This window comes from Sinocyclocheilus grahami, unplaced genomic scaffold (assembly GCF_001515645.1).
Source record: "Sinocyclocheilus grahami isolate Dianchi unplaced genomic scaffold, SAMN03320097.WGS_v1.1 scaffold623.1, whole genome shotgun sequence".
Classification (NCBI taxonomy): domain Eukaryota; kingdom Metazoa; phylum Chordata; class Actinopteri; order Cypriniformes; family Cyprinidae; genus Sinocyclocheilus; species Sinocyclocheilus grahami.
The window spans coordinates 207,313-221,261 of record NW_015505802.1 but is presented as its reverse complement, the minus strand read 5'-3'; the positions used below and the strand labels follow the sequence as shown (position 1 = coordinate 221,261).

At 41.0% G+C, this 13,949-nt stretch overlaps 2 protein-coding genes across 2 annotated transcripts in view; one reads left to right on the top strand and one right to left on the bottom strand.

Moving 5' to 3' along the window:
* Positions 1-4,427, top strand: part of LOC107557904 (serine/threonine-protein kinase PAK 7-like) — a 14,142-nt gene extending 9,715 nt beyond the window's left edge. Inside the window, exons 3-5 of the mRNA XM_016241484.1 lie at positions 1,339-1,464; positions 1,542-1,676; positions 4,206-4,427. Of these exons, the coding sequence (XP_016096970.1) occupies positions 1,339-1,464; positions 1,542-1,676; positions 4,206-4,361 (417 nt within the window). The 3' untranslated portion in view covers positions 4,362-4,427. The remainder of the gene's footprint in view (positions 1-1,338; positions 1,465-1,541; positions 1,677-4,205) is intronic.
* Positions 4,428-7,152: 2,725 nt separating this feature from the next.
* LOC107557889 (lysosome-associated membrane glycoprotein 5-like) overlaps positions 7,153-13,949 on the bottom strand; it is a 9,040-nt gene continuing 2,243 nt past the window's right edge. Inside the window, exon 4 of the mRNA XM_016241465.1 lies at positions 7,153-7,322. Within this exon, the coding sequence (XP_016096951.1) occupies positions 7,153-7,322 (170 nt within the window). The remainder of the gene's footprint in view (positions 7,323-13,949) is intronic.

Below are 13,949 nucleotides of genomic sequence, written 5' to 3'. Positions count from 1 at the left end.
TTTAGGGGGGCGTGGTTAACTCTTAACTTTTATAAAGAATATCTCTTTGGATTTGAGACTTTAGTCTTTGCAACTTTACAGATCTTCTTTATGCACCAAGAGCTTGTAACACTCCAAAGAGAAAGGAGCAATTGAAATCGCATCATATGACCCCTTTAAAATGCTTTGTAAATTATTCCAAGCCAACGTAGAATTATATCCAAAACCCTTTTTCCTAGTTCAGTTTGAACCCGAGGAACTTTAAAACAACATCATTTGAATGTAGTTTATAGCATACTTTTGAATTAGAAAAACTGAGAGACAAATAAGATGGAGTTAGACCACAAATAGACTTATAAATGAAGCGATACCAATTAAAACTTCTTCGGGTAAAACAAAGTAGTTTCACTTTCACAACGAAACACACAGCGTCTTCACGACATGGCGGCGGCAGCAACAATACTACAGCGAGAATAAAAGTTACGCCTTCTTTCTTTGCGTGCACATTTGGGCGGCGTTATGCAAATCTTCCCACATAGTGATGTAGACATGTGGGGGCGTGTTAGAACGAGCGTTTTAGGTAGGCGTGGCTGACTCTTAACTTTTATAAAGAATATCTCTTTGGATTTGAGACTTTAGTCTTTGCAACTTTACAGATCTTCTTTATGCACCAAGAGCTTGTAACACTCCAAAGAGAAAGGAAAACTTGAAATCACATCATATGACACCTTTAAAATGCTTTGTAAATTATTCCAAGCCAACGTAGAATTATATCCAAAACCCTTTTTCCTAGTTCAGTTCGAACCCGAGGAACTTTAAAACAACATCATTTGAATGTAGTTTATAGCATACTTTTGAATTAGAAAAACTGAGAGACAAATAAGATGGAGTTAGACCACAAATAGACTTATAAATGAAGCAATACCAATTAAAACTTCTTCGGGTATACAACGAAGGTAACTCGGCCTTCTCATATAAAGTGCAGTGATGTGTTTGATAACTACAACCAGCACTATGAAAAACAGGATCAAGTTTTTTTTATAATTAAATATAAATATTTTATAAGATATAATTCTGTTGTGTTTAATCGTTATAATTGAATATTCAGCACACGACAGTGTTGTGTGGTTTACGGTATCATCATCTTTCACATGTAACTGTGTAGTTATACACATAAGTGTGTTTATTGTGAGGGCAGAAAAGTGATCGGGGTCATTAGCAACTTCACTAGTTCCAAGTAATTAAATCGTGTCTCCCACCTTGTAATTAGCTGGGAGAACATGACAAATGAAGGGGCGATTAGCGGCTAATCAGCTTTGCGTTGTGCTGTACGTGACGCTCTGGTGTCTCTGTGCTCAGATCAAGCTCTCGGATTTCGGCTTCTGTGCTCAAGTGTCTAAAGAGGTTCCCAAGAGGAAGTCTCTGGTGGGAACGCCGTACTGGATGGCGCCGGAGGTCATCTCTAGGCTGCCCTACGGCACTGAGGTACGGTTCGCGACGGTGACCCGTGTGCTGCATGATGGGTAGCTAGTCAGCGCTGATCTGCTGTGGTGTGTCTGCAGGTGGACATCTGGTCTCTGGGCATCATGGTGATCGAGATGGTGGACGGAGAGCCGCCGTACTTCAACGAGCCGCCGCTGCAGGCCATGAGACGGATACGAGACAACCTGCCGCCGCGACTCAAGGAGTCTCACAAGGTGAGCAGCTGCGATTCTATTGGTCAGAGCCGCAGTCACATGATCGCTGACACGCGTGTTTACTTGATTTACAGCGATCCTCTGAAACTCATTTATTACTCAAACACCCAAACCCAACGTTCTCATTAAACGGAAACTTTATTTGATAATCAACATTCAGATATAACAACATAAACATAACATATAACATATAACATAAACATTTGAATTGCACATAATGCAATGTTTATATCAACATTTTTATGCCAGCAGTTTTTGTAATTATATAATTATGTTTTTACTAGTGCTTTAATCGTGATTAATCGCATCCAAAATAAAAGTTTTTGTTTACATAATGTATGTGTGTGTACTGCGTATATTTATTATGTATATATAAATACACACACATGCATGTATATATTTAAGAAAAATATGTTACGTTTATATATTAAATATATTTATATATGATATAATTTATATGAATATAAATATATACATAAAAAAAATATATATATATATGCTGTTTGTGTGTGTCTTTATATATACATAATAAATATACACAGTACACACACGTATATTATGAAAACAAAAACTTTTATTTTGAATGCGATTAATCGCGATTAATCATTTGACAGCACTAGTTTTTACTAGTTTTAATATAATTAATTACATTATGTGCAAATTGCACATCAATTTGGGCTGAGAAATCACTCTCCGAAAGATCATTTAAAGTCATTATTGTGTTACATGAGAAAAGCATTGACTACATATTACAGAAAAATAGCTTTAGAAAGAAATATTTTGGTTTAACATTGCTTAAATATTGATAATAAATGCATATTAATGTTTGAATGGATATTGAAATATGAAATGGTTAAACAAAAATGAAATGAGACTAAAAACACCAGTAGGTGGTAGCGAGTCACTTTCTAATGAGTGAGTCATTGAATCATTCATTCAACTGATTTGTTCAAACAGCTGATTCAATCAGACACTAAGCTAGTGGCTATCTTTACGAATGAGTCACTGAATCATTGACTCACTCGATTCGCTCAAAACTGCTAATTCATTTAATAACGAAGCAAGTCACTTGCTGCACCCCAATTTGCATACTATCTGTCCTAAATAGTATTCGAAAATAGAATTAGTGTGTCCCAAATCGTAGTATGTTTAAGAAAGTATGCCAAAGATTCCTGGATAGTCTACTACAGTGATCTCAAACTCAGTTCCTGGAGGGCCACAGCTCTGCAGAGTTTAGCTCCAGCTCACACCTGCTTGGAAGTTTCTAGTAATCCTGAAGACCTTGGCTAGCTGGATCAGGTGTGTTTGATTAGGGCTGGAGCTAAACTGTGCAGCGCTCTGGCCCTCCAGGAATCGAGATTGAGACCAATGGTCTACTACTTCCGGTTAGAATTCGAAGTGCAGATCAATGCACATTCTAACGGCTAATATTGCCCACTACACATTGCGCAGTGGACGAGGATTCGATTAGAACTACAAACACATAGAAAGTGTTAAAAAACTACAAACATGGCAGATATGTGAGACCAACAAGTAGAGAAAGGGGGTTGAGAGATAAATAATCAATGTCTAACCTGATGAAAAATATGTATTTAATGTTATCCACATTATATTTCATCTGCAGCAACATTGTGAACTTTTATAATGATACGTTAGGTCATTAACTTTTAAATGCATTATGCAAACACATGAGCCGTTCTCAGCATAAAAGACCCACGACTGGCAGATCAACGCGGCTCTCTTTATTTCTCTCCAATTCGGTAGGAAATCAAATTAAACGAAATGTGGATTAAGTGTGACAAGATGATTTACAGGACAGTTTAAACAGTGACAGGTTGCATGCAACTAAGCAACAGAGCGTCTGTTAAAGACGCAGCTATGACGAAGTAGTCTGTCCCAAAGCTTGCTCAAAGCTCAAAAAGAGTAGGCTACATACTTTTAAGGCATAGTATAAGTAAGTGAATTGGGACACAGCTAATGTCTTTATAATACATTTTGATTCGTTCAAACGGCTGATTCATTCAGAAACGCAGCAAGTGACAGTCTTTCTGAATGAGTCACTGAATCATTGACTCACTCGATTCGTTCGAAACTTCTAATTCATTCAGTAACGAAGCAAGTGACTGTCTTTATGAACGAGTCATTGAATCATTCATTCAGCTGATTCGTTCAAACAGCTGATGCATTCAGAAACGCAGCAAGTGACAGTCTTTCTGAATGAGACACTGAATCATTGACTCACACGATTCGTTCAAAATGGTGGATTTATTCCGTATTGAAACACTGGTTGGCAAAATTTCAAATGACAAATTAATAATACAGCACTGAGAAAATTATATTTCACACACTTTAAGCTCTTTTATTTTCCAAACGTAATAGGACTAGTCCAACGAATCGAATCGTTCGGTTTGTAATGCATACCGAACCGTTCAATACGAATACGTGTATCGCTACACCCCTATTCGCGACGCATCGATTTGTTTTCCCAGCTCTAGTGACGTGTGTTGAGTCTGGTGTGTTTGGGTGCAGGTGTCGTCGGTTCTGCGGGCGTTCCTGGAGCTGATGCTGGTGCGAGAGCCGTCGCAGCGGGCCTCGGCGCTGGAGCTGCTGCAGCACTCGTTCCTGAAGCTGTCGGGCCCGCCGGCCTGCATCGTTCCTCTGATGCGCCACTACCGCCACCGCTGAGCGTTTCATCCACAACCAGACTGACGTCTTCTCACGCTAACTACGAAGATGTATTTTAGAGCAATTGTAAGTTTTACTTGTACAGTTTTGATAAACGGCAGTATTTTTGTTGTGACGTCACCATGCTGAAATGGGCAGTATTACCTAGAACTGAGAGTTTCTGCAAAATAATAACTAATAATAATAAACTTTCCTACTGTTTATATTTCGTTTTTTTTGAAGATGGCTGTTGCAGACAGATGAATCCGAATATATTTATTTATTCTACGTTTGTAGGTCGCGGCAGAGTTTTCTACGCTGGTTTCGTTCTGGTTTTCAGTAGTGTGGCCTTCTCACGCTCACTCTCTAGCAATATTCAGCACAATCCTCGCGTGTTTTCTTGTGGCGTCTCACCCGTGTCTCCTGGCTCACTGTGATCTGGAAATGTGTTTCTGTAGGACTCTTCAGATCCGCTGTCGCGTGGCTTTTGTATGGTGCTCCTGCATGTGTGTCACTAAGAGCTGCTTTCAATAAAAAAACACAAACGCACGTGTCCTCCTGTGCTTCATTCAGACTCTTACATTAACGTGTTTTTCTGTGAAATCATTTGGTTCTCAGGTATTTTTAAGAACAATTTTTAAAGAATATAATTCAGTACTTACAACTATTAATAATAAAACTGAGCAGCTCTTTTAACATTACAGGTGTGAGATACATTAAACGCTATATGCTGGAAACCATTTGATTAATGTTATATGAAGGAAAAGAAACAAAAACTTTGTTTACGGTTTAGGACTCGGGACAATTTTTAATTTAGAGGTATATGTTCAAACATAAAAATAATAAACATGAATAATATGTTTTTTTACATGTGGCCAGGGTTATTATAGTTAACCAAAACGCCATAAAACTATTTCTGTTACTTAAACTTCTCTGAAACTGAAAAATGTATGAAAACTACATGGAACTACACAACAAAATTACAAAAACGTTAACAGTATAATAAAAACAGAAAACGACTAATAACTCAAATATAATTCAAAATAAGTGTAACGATCTAATTTCTATGATACTGTTACAATTTTCTTTTGAGACCCCAAAAGGCTTGCACTCCTCGGAGAATGAGCCATTAATATCATTATTCTTTTGTTTACGTGAAACAAACCAATAAATGAAACATCTTTTACTCGGTTTTGAATTCTTCTAGAATAAAAGATTAAGAACATTTTCAAGTATTCTATTAATAAAATTAGTCCTAACTTTGTAAGAATATACCAAAGCATATTTGAAAATAATCAAATCTGTCATAAAATTCAAAGTTTACAGTAAATATGCTTCTGTACAGTTTTGAAAGCATGACAATACCAAAGAAACTGTTCGACAAAAAATGAAAGTTTATTAACGCACCACATTTGAATATGAACATGCTGGGATGAGATTTGAGCTGCAGCGAGAGAACTGATCAATACACCACACATACACCAAACATGAGCTCGAGCAGAACTTTAATAAGAGCGAGTGGTCAGAGAAATCCTGAAGAACAGGCGATGAACGAGCATTTATGAGTGCAGCATAAATCACTGGCCAGCAGAAGCAGTGTTTAATTGAGCGCCGGTGACGTGGATCAATAAACCCCTCAGCGCCTGAGACGCCAGACATCGATCTGTGAGGAGCGCAGCTCATTTGGGGAAATCTTTAATGCCAGTGATGTTACGGCTGTCCCACCGCTTCTCATTGATTTTCCATTCATCTCCGTGTCGTGTTTGATTCTGATGGATCTAAACCTTCAGCTGGAAAAGACAAACCTCTTCTAAAACTCCTCACAGCCACGAGAGAGTAAATGGAGAAGAACACAAGTCATTCTGTGCCGTTTCACACACTTCAGTACATGGACAGTACAGTTGGTCTCATTTAGCAAATCATAAAATATTCAATTATCACAAAATAATCATGAAATAATCATCAATAAATATTTGTACTTTATTTATAGCCTTCAAGCAATTTCAATATCTCTATTTTTTACAGTGATAGACAATCATGTGGTAAACGACATACAGAGTGCAGCGGTTACAGGAACATTTAACATCTAGACGAGACATCTGTATGAAACATCCGTTTCCACCACAAAGAAAATAAAAACATAAAGGTAATATCAACTTTTTAACTCGCAGTTCTGAGATATGAACAGAATTGCGCGATATAAATTCATAATTCTGAGAAAAAAGGCAGAATTGCAAGATATTAACATAATTCTGACTTTTTGTCCTCGGAATTGTAGTTACATCTCACAATTCAGAATTTTTTTCTTTTTGCATTCTAAGTTTCCATCTCGCAATTGACTATTTCCCCCCAGATTTCTAAAGTTTACATTTTGCGAGTCAAATTTTTTTCCTCTGAATTCTGTTAACATCATGCAATTGACTTTTTTACGATTTCTAAATTTACATTTTGCAATTCTAACTTTTTCTCTGAATTCTAAGATTACATCACACAATTGACTTTTTTTCCTTTGAAGTCTAAGTTTACATGTTGCAATTCAGATTGTTTTCCAGCTATGAAATAAAAGGTAATTACGACACAATTCTGGCTTTTTTCTGAGTTTCCGAGTTTCTCACAATTATGAGTTTTTACCTTGCAATTCTGAAAAAAGTCGCAATTACCTTTTTAACTTTTTTTTCATTCTATGGTGGAAACGGGCTTCCATACATTCGACTCAGAACCCAGAAAGAAAAGAGGAGTTCTAGTGAGGTGCATTGAGATGTCTGGACTTGACCTTTACAGACAGGACATATGGCGTGTGCATAGAGAGTCTTCACATGTTCTTGTAGAGCGAGCAGTCGCGAGGAAGCTGCGGGGCGCTCAGTTTGAGGTGGAAGTGATAAACGGAGACGGTGATGACGATGATGAGACCCAGGATGAGACCCAACACCAGCGGCAGCATCTGCTCCAGCTGCTCCCGCTGGTCCGTGATGCATTTATACGCTGCAGGAGAAGAGAAGCGCTGGTCATTCACACAATCCAAACCAACAGCCGCCCTGCAGACTAAAACTACATTTGCACAGTTATTTTCTTCTGTTGTTTTACACCACAAGGCCGCCGAGCATGGCGTCGCTGAGAATCAGTTGTGTGTGAACATGTCAAGAGAGCATGTGTGAATCCCTGACGTCAGCACTGAGACTAAAAACACAAGCCGTCACAGATACACGCACTTCCTGTCCTCAACTTCCTCTCAAGAAACATCTTCATCGTAATATGATGCATATGTGACCCTGGACCACAAAACTAGTCATAAGGGTCAATTTTTTGAAAATATTAAATAAATAAGCTTTCCATTGATGTATGGTTTGTTAGGATAGCACAATATTTGAAAATCTGGAATCTGAGGGTGCAAAAAAATCTAAATATTGAGAAAATCATCTTTAAAGTTGTTCAAATGAAGTTCTTAGCAATGCATATTACTAATCAAACATTAAGTTTTGATATATTTACGGTAGGAGATTTACTAAATATCTTCATGGAACATGATCTTTACTTAATATCCTAATGATTTTTGGCATAAAAGAGAAATGTATAATTGTGACTCATACAATGTATTGTTGGCTATTGCTACAAATATCCCCCAGCGACTCAACACTGCTTTTGTGCTGCAGGGTCACATATGGTTTCGATGAGGTTACCATTAGATCCGAGGTTTTTAATTCTTGGCATTCATCCAGATAACTGGAATATTAAAAAGGATAATCAAGTATTGATAGACGTGCATTTTACATGCCAAAAGGCTCACTGCCATTTATTGGAAAAAGGCTTACCATAACTCGTTGGTTAAGAGATATATCTTCATGCATTGCAATGGAAAATATAACCTATATGCTTAAGGGTAAAGAAGCAAAATTTAAGAAAATCTGGAGTCATTTTTTTTTATTTATTGAATGTAGTGATATTAACAATATAAGAGAGGAGGATCAAAATTATTGATTGGGTATTAAAATATATTTTAATGTGCAATATATTAACCCCTTATAGCTGTGGTTGTTATTGTTTGCAATGGATTATTAAATCTAACTTCCAAAGTACAAACTGTATTAACCTAATGTTGGTTTGTGCCATCACACTTTTCATGTAATATGAGCCCCTAGTGTTTGTTTGTTTTCTTTTCTTTTGTACATTGTAAGTGTTGTTACTGGCACGGTATGTACATGTGTCAGTCTTGTTACAAAAAGAAACATCTTCATCAAACACACTGACAGAGACGTGAGGACACGTCAGATCCTCCGTAACCCTTCATATCAGACACAAACCAGCAACAGTTCAGCTCCTGTTATTTTGAGGACAATTTAACTAGAATTTTAAAATGCTTGATGTACTGGTTAACTTATTTCTATAAATCTGGTGAATGTTTCTCATTCAGGGTCATGAATGCGTATGCAATGTTTCGACACATAAATGTGTTTTGGAATGGCTGTACAAATTTAGTTGCAACTTTTGTGTTGCGTGTCAAATTAACCCCCATTGGTTTCCATGCAATTTGTCAAAAATCACTTTGAAAGACACTAAAGAATCAGGTAAAAAAAATCTTAAGAAAACTTCTCTCAACGGTTGGTTTTCGATATCAAATACTAAATTATTACAGCACTGGAAATGAGTGTGAGAAACACATTTAACTCTCATTAGGGTTAGATAAAAAGATAACAGAACTACAAACAGCAATAAACACTACTAAGCACAAATAATATAATTTTTATTAGTTGCTTGTTATTACACCTGCGTGTCATGACAAAAAGATATTTTGTATTGTGTCTGAACAAGTAATTTTGTGTCAAATTGAACTAATACAATAGAAGAAAATTATTACATTTCTCACACATTTTATATTTTTCAGTCTCTGACCAGATACAATAGAGCTTTGCTGTTTTTACATGAATCTTAATTTTTGGCAGACTGCATTGGGTGAATTTGACCCCAAAAACAGAAGTTGAATGTGGTTTTTCACCCAACATCAGGGCTTTAAACACACCAGCACAAACTGAAGCATTGTTTTTGCTCACTCAGCAGCGTGAGAGACGCCCCGCGGGACCCGCTTTTGTTCCTGCGCTGAAGAAACGGCCCATAAATCACAGGAACTATAAAAGGAAGAGTAACACTCACTGCGGTAAACAGCCATTTCACCCTCAGCGTGAGAGAGAACGACACGCTCCAACACACACTCAGCCCACGGGTCACTGAAGGGTCAACACTACTAACCACAACCACAAATCCACCGCATCGAACTACAAAACCACAACCACAAAACCACTGCATCGAACCACAACAACAAAACCACCGCACCGAACCACAACCACAAAACCACCGCACCGAATCACAAACACTGCATCGAAACATGAAACCACCGCACTGAACCACAAACACCGCACCGAAACACAAAACCACCGCACTGAACCACAAACACCGCACCGAATCACAAAACCACCGCACTGAACCACAAACACCGCACCGAATCACAAAACCACCGCACTGAACCACAAACACCGCACCGAATCACAAAACCACCGCACCGAACCACAAACACCGCACCGAAACACAAAACCACCGCACTGAACCACAAACACCGCACCGAATCACAAAACCACCGCACCGCACCGAACCACAACCACAACACCACCGAACCGAACCACAAACACCGCACCGAATCACAAAACCACCGCACCGAACCACAAACACTGCATCGAAACATGAAACCACCGCACCGAACCACAAAACCACCGCACCGAAACACAACCACTGCATCGAAACATGAAACCACCGCACCGAACCACAAAACCACCGCACCGAAACACAACCACTGCATCGAAACATGAAACCACCGCACCGAACCACAAAACCACCGCACCGAAACACAACCACTGCATCGAAACATGAAACCACCGCACCGAACCACAAAACCACCGCACCGAAACACAACCACTGCATCGAAACATGAAACCACCGCACCGAACCACAAAACCACCGCACCGAAACACAACCACTGCATCGAAACATGAAACCACCGCACCGAACCACAAAACCACCGCACCGAAACACAACCACTGCATCGAAACATGAAACCACCGCACCGAACCACAAAACCACCGCACCGAAACACAACCACTGCATCGAAACATGAAACCACCGCACCGAACCACAAAACCACCGCACCGAAACACAACCACTGCATCGAAACATGAAACCACCGCACCGAACCACAAAACCACCGCACCGAAACACAACCACTGCATCGAAACATGAAACCACCGCACCGAACCACAAAACCACCGCACCGAAACACAACCACTGCATCGAAACATGAAACCACCGCACCGAACCACAAAACCACCGCACCGAAACACAACCACTGCATCGAAACATGAAACCACCGCACCGAACCACAAAACCACCGCACCGAAACACAACCACTGCATCGAAACATGAAACCACCGCACCGAACCACAAAACCACCGCACCGAAACACAACCACTGCATCGAAACATGAAACCACCGCACCGAACCACAAAACCACCGCACCGAAACACAACCACTGCATCGAAACATGAAACCACCGCACCGAACCACAAAACCACCGCACCGAAACACAACCACTGCATCGAAACATGAAACCACCGCACCGAACCACAAAACCACCGCACCGAAACACAACCACTGCATCGAAACATGAAACCACCGCACCGAACCACAAAACCACCGCACCGAAACACAACCACTGCATCGAAACATGAAACCACCGCACCGAACCACAAAACCACCGCACCGAAACACAACCACTGCATCGAAACATGAAACCACCGCACCGAACCACAAAACCACCGCACCGAAACACAACCACTGCATCGAAACATGAAACCACCGCACCGAACCACAAAACCACCGCACCGAAACACAACCACTGCATCGAAACATGAAACCACCGCACCGAACCACAAAACCACCGCACCGAAACACAACCACTGCATCGAAACATGAAACCACCGCACCGAACCACAAAACCACCGCACCGAAACACAACCACTGCATCGAAACATGAAACCACCGCACCGAACCACAAAACCACCGCACCGAAACACAACCACTGCATCGAAACATGAAACCACCGCACCGAACCACAAAACCACCGCACCGAAACACAACCACTGCATCGAAACATGAAACCACCGCACCGAACCACAAAACCACCGCACCGAAACACAACCACTGCATCGAAACATGAAACCACCGCACCGAACCACAAAACCACCGCACCGAAACACAACCACTGCATCGAAACATGAAACCACCGCACCGAACCACAAAACCACCGCACCGAAACACAACCACTGCATCGAAACATGAAACCACCGCACCGAACCACAAAACCACCGCACCGAAACACAACCACTGCATCGAAACATGAAACCACCGCACCGAACCACAAAACCACCGCACCGAAACACAACCACTGCATCGAAACATGAAACCACCGCACCGAACCACAAAACCACCGCACCGAAACACAACCACTGCATCGAAACATGAAACCACCGCACCGAACCACAAAACCACCGCACCGAAACACAACCACTGCATCGAAACATGAAACCACCGCACCGAACCACAAAACCACCGCACCGAAACACAACCACTGCATCGAAACATGAAACCACCGCACCGAACCACAAAACCACCGCACCGAAACACAACCACTGCATCGAAACATGAAACCACCGCACCGAACCACAAAACCACCGCACCGAAACACAACCACTGCATCGAAACATGAAACCACCGCACCGAACCACAAAACCACCGCACCGAAACACAACCACTGCATCGAAACATGAAACCACCGCACCGAACCACAAAACCACCGCACCGAAACACAACCACTGCATCGAAACATGAAACCACCGCACCGAACCACAAAACCACCGCACCGAAACACAACCACTGCATCGAAACATGAAACCACCGCACCGAACCACAAAACCACCGCACCGAAACACAACCACTGCATCGAAACATGAAACCACCGCACCGAACCACAAAACCACCGCACCGAAACACAACCACTGCATCGAAACATGAAACCACCGCACCGAACCACAAAACCACCGCACCGAAACACAACCACTGCATCGAAACATGAAACCACCGCACCGAACCACAAAACCACCGCACCGAAACACAACCACTGCATCGAAACATGAAACCACCGCACCGAACCACAAAACCACCGCACCGAAACACAACCACTGCATCGAAACATGAAACCACCGCACCGAACCACAAAACCACCGCACCGAAACACAACCACTGCATCGAAACATGAAACCACCGCACCGAACCACAAAACCACCGCACCGAAACACAACCACTGCATCGAAACATGAAACCACCGCACCGAACCACAACCACCACACCACCGCACCGAACCACAAACACCGCACCGAATCACAAAACCACCGCACCGAAACACAAAACCACCGCACCGAACTACAAACACCGCACCGAATCACAAAACCGCACCGAACCACAAAACCACCGCACCGAAACACAACCACTGCATCGAAACATGAAACCACCGCACCGAACCACAAACACCGCACCGAACCACAAAACCACCGCACTGAACCACAACCACAGCACTGAACCACAACCACAAAACCACCGCACCGAACCACAAACACTGCATCGAAACATGAAACCACCGCACCGAACCACAAAACCACCGCACCGAACCACAAACACTGCATCGAAACATGAAACCACCACACCGAACCACAAAACCACCGCACCGAACCACAAACACTGCATCGAAACATGAAACCACCGCACCGAACCACAAAACCACCGCACCGAACCACAAACACCGCACCGAACCACAAAACCACCGCATCGAACACTGCAGCTCATTTTAGAACTGAATCAAACGATTACATCTGGGGCGCAGAAGATAATGATTGTTAGGAAGGTAAATATCATTAACCCTTAAACATTTTTGTCTTTAAAATTTTTGGTTTTTGATCATTTTGGCTGTGTTAATGCAAACAATGTGTATTTTATTGGCTTTTTAAGATTTCACCTTTATTTTCTCTCATAAATCTATTTTATAGTAGGTACACAGATAGTGAGGACTTTAGAGACAGAAATGTGCCCATTAAAACAGCAGTATTTCATCCCAGTGCCATTTAAACAAACTCATGCATTCTTTAATCAGCTTTCATTCTGTTGACAAGTCTACAAAATTGTAGCCGTTTATAAAAATGTACAATATTTTACTATTTTGGCACCATTTTCTGAGGTTTGCTCTCTGGAGCAAATACTCGCTTTGTTCCTGTTTTCTGCTTCAGCTGGAAAAACACCAGTGGAATTGAACATTGTAGTTATAATTGTGTGGGTATGTTGGTGTTGATATCAGAGTGTGCTTTGTGTGTGTACTGAGAAATTTTTGTGTGTTTTTAAATCTGAAACTGCACAAAAATAAAAATGCATCAAAATTAATGTTGTTTCTAATCACAGACATTAATAAACATGCTTAGCATTTAGAATTGCTTAGAATTAGGATTTTTTTGTGTTTTTTCA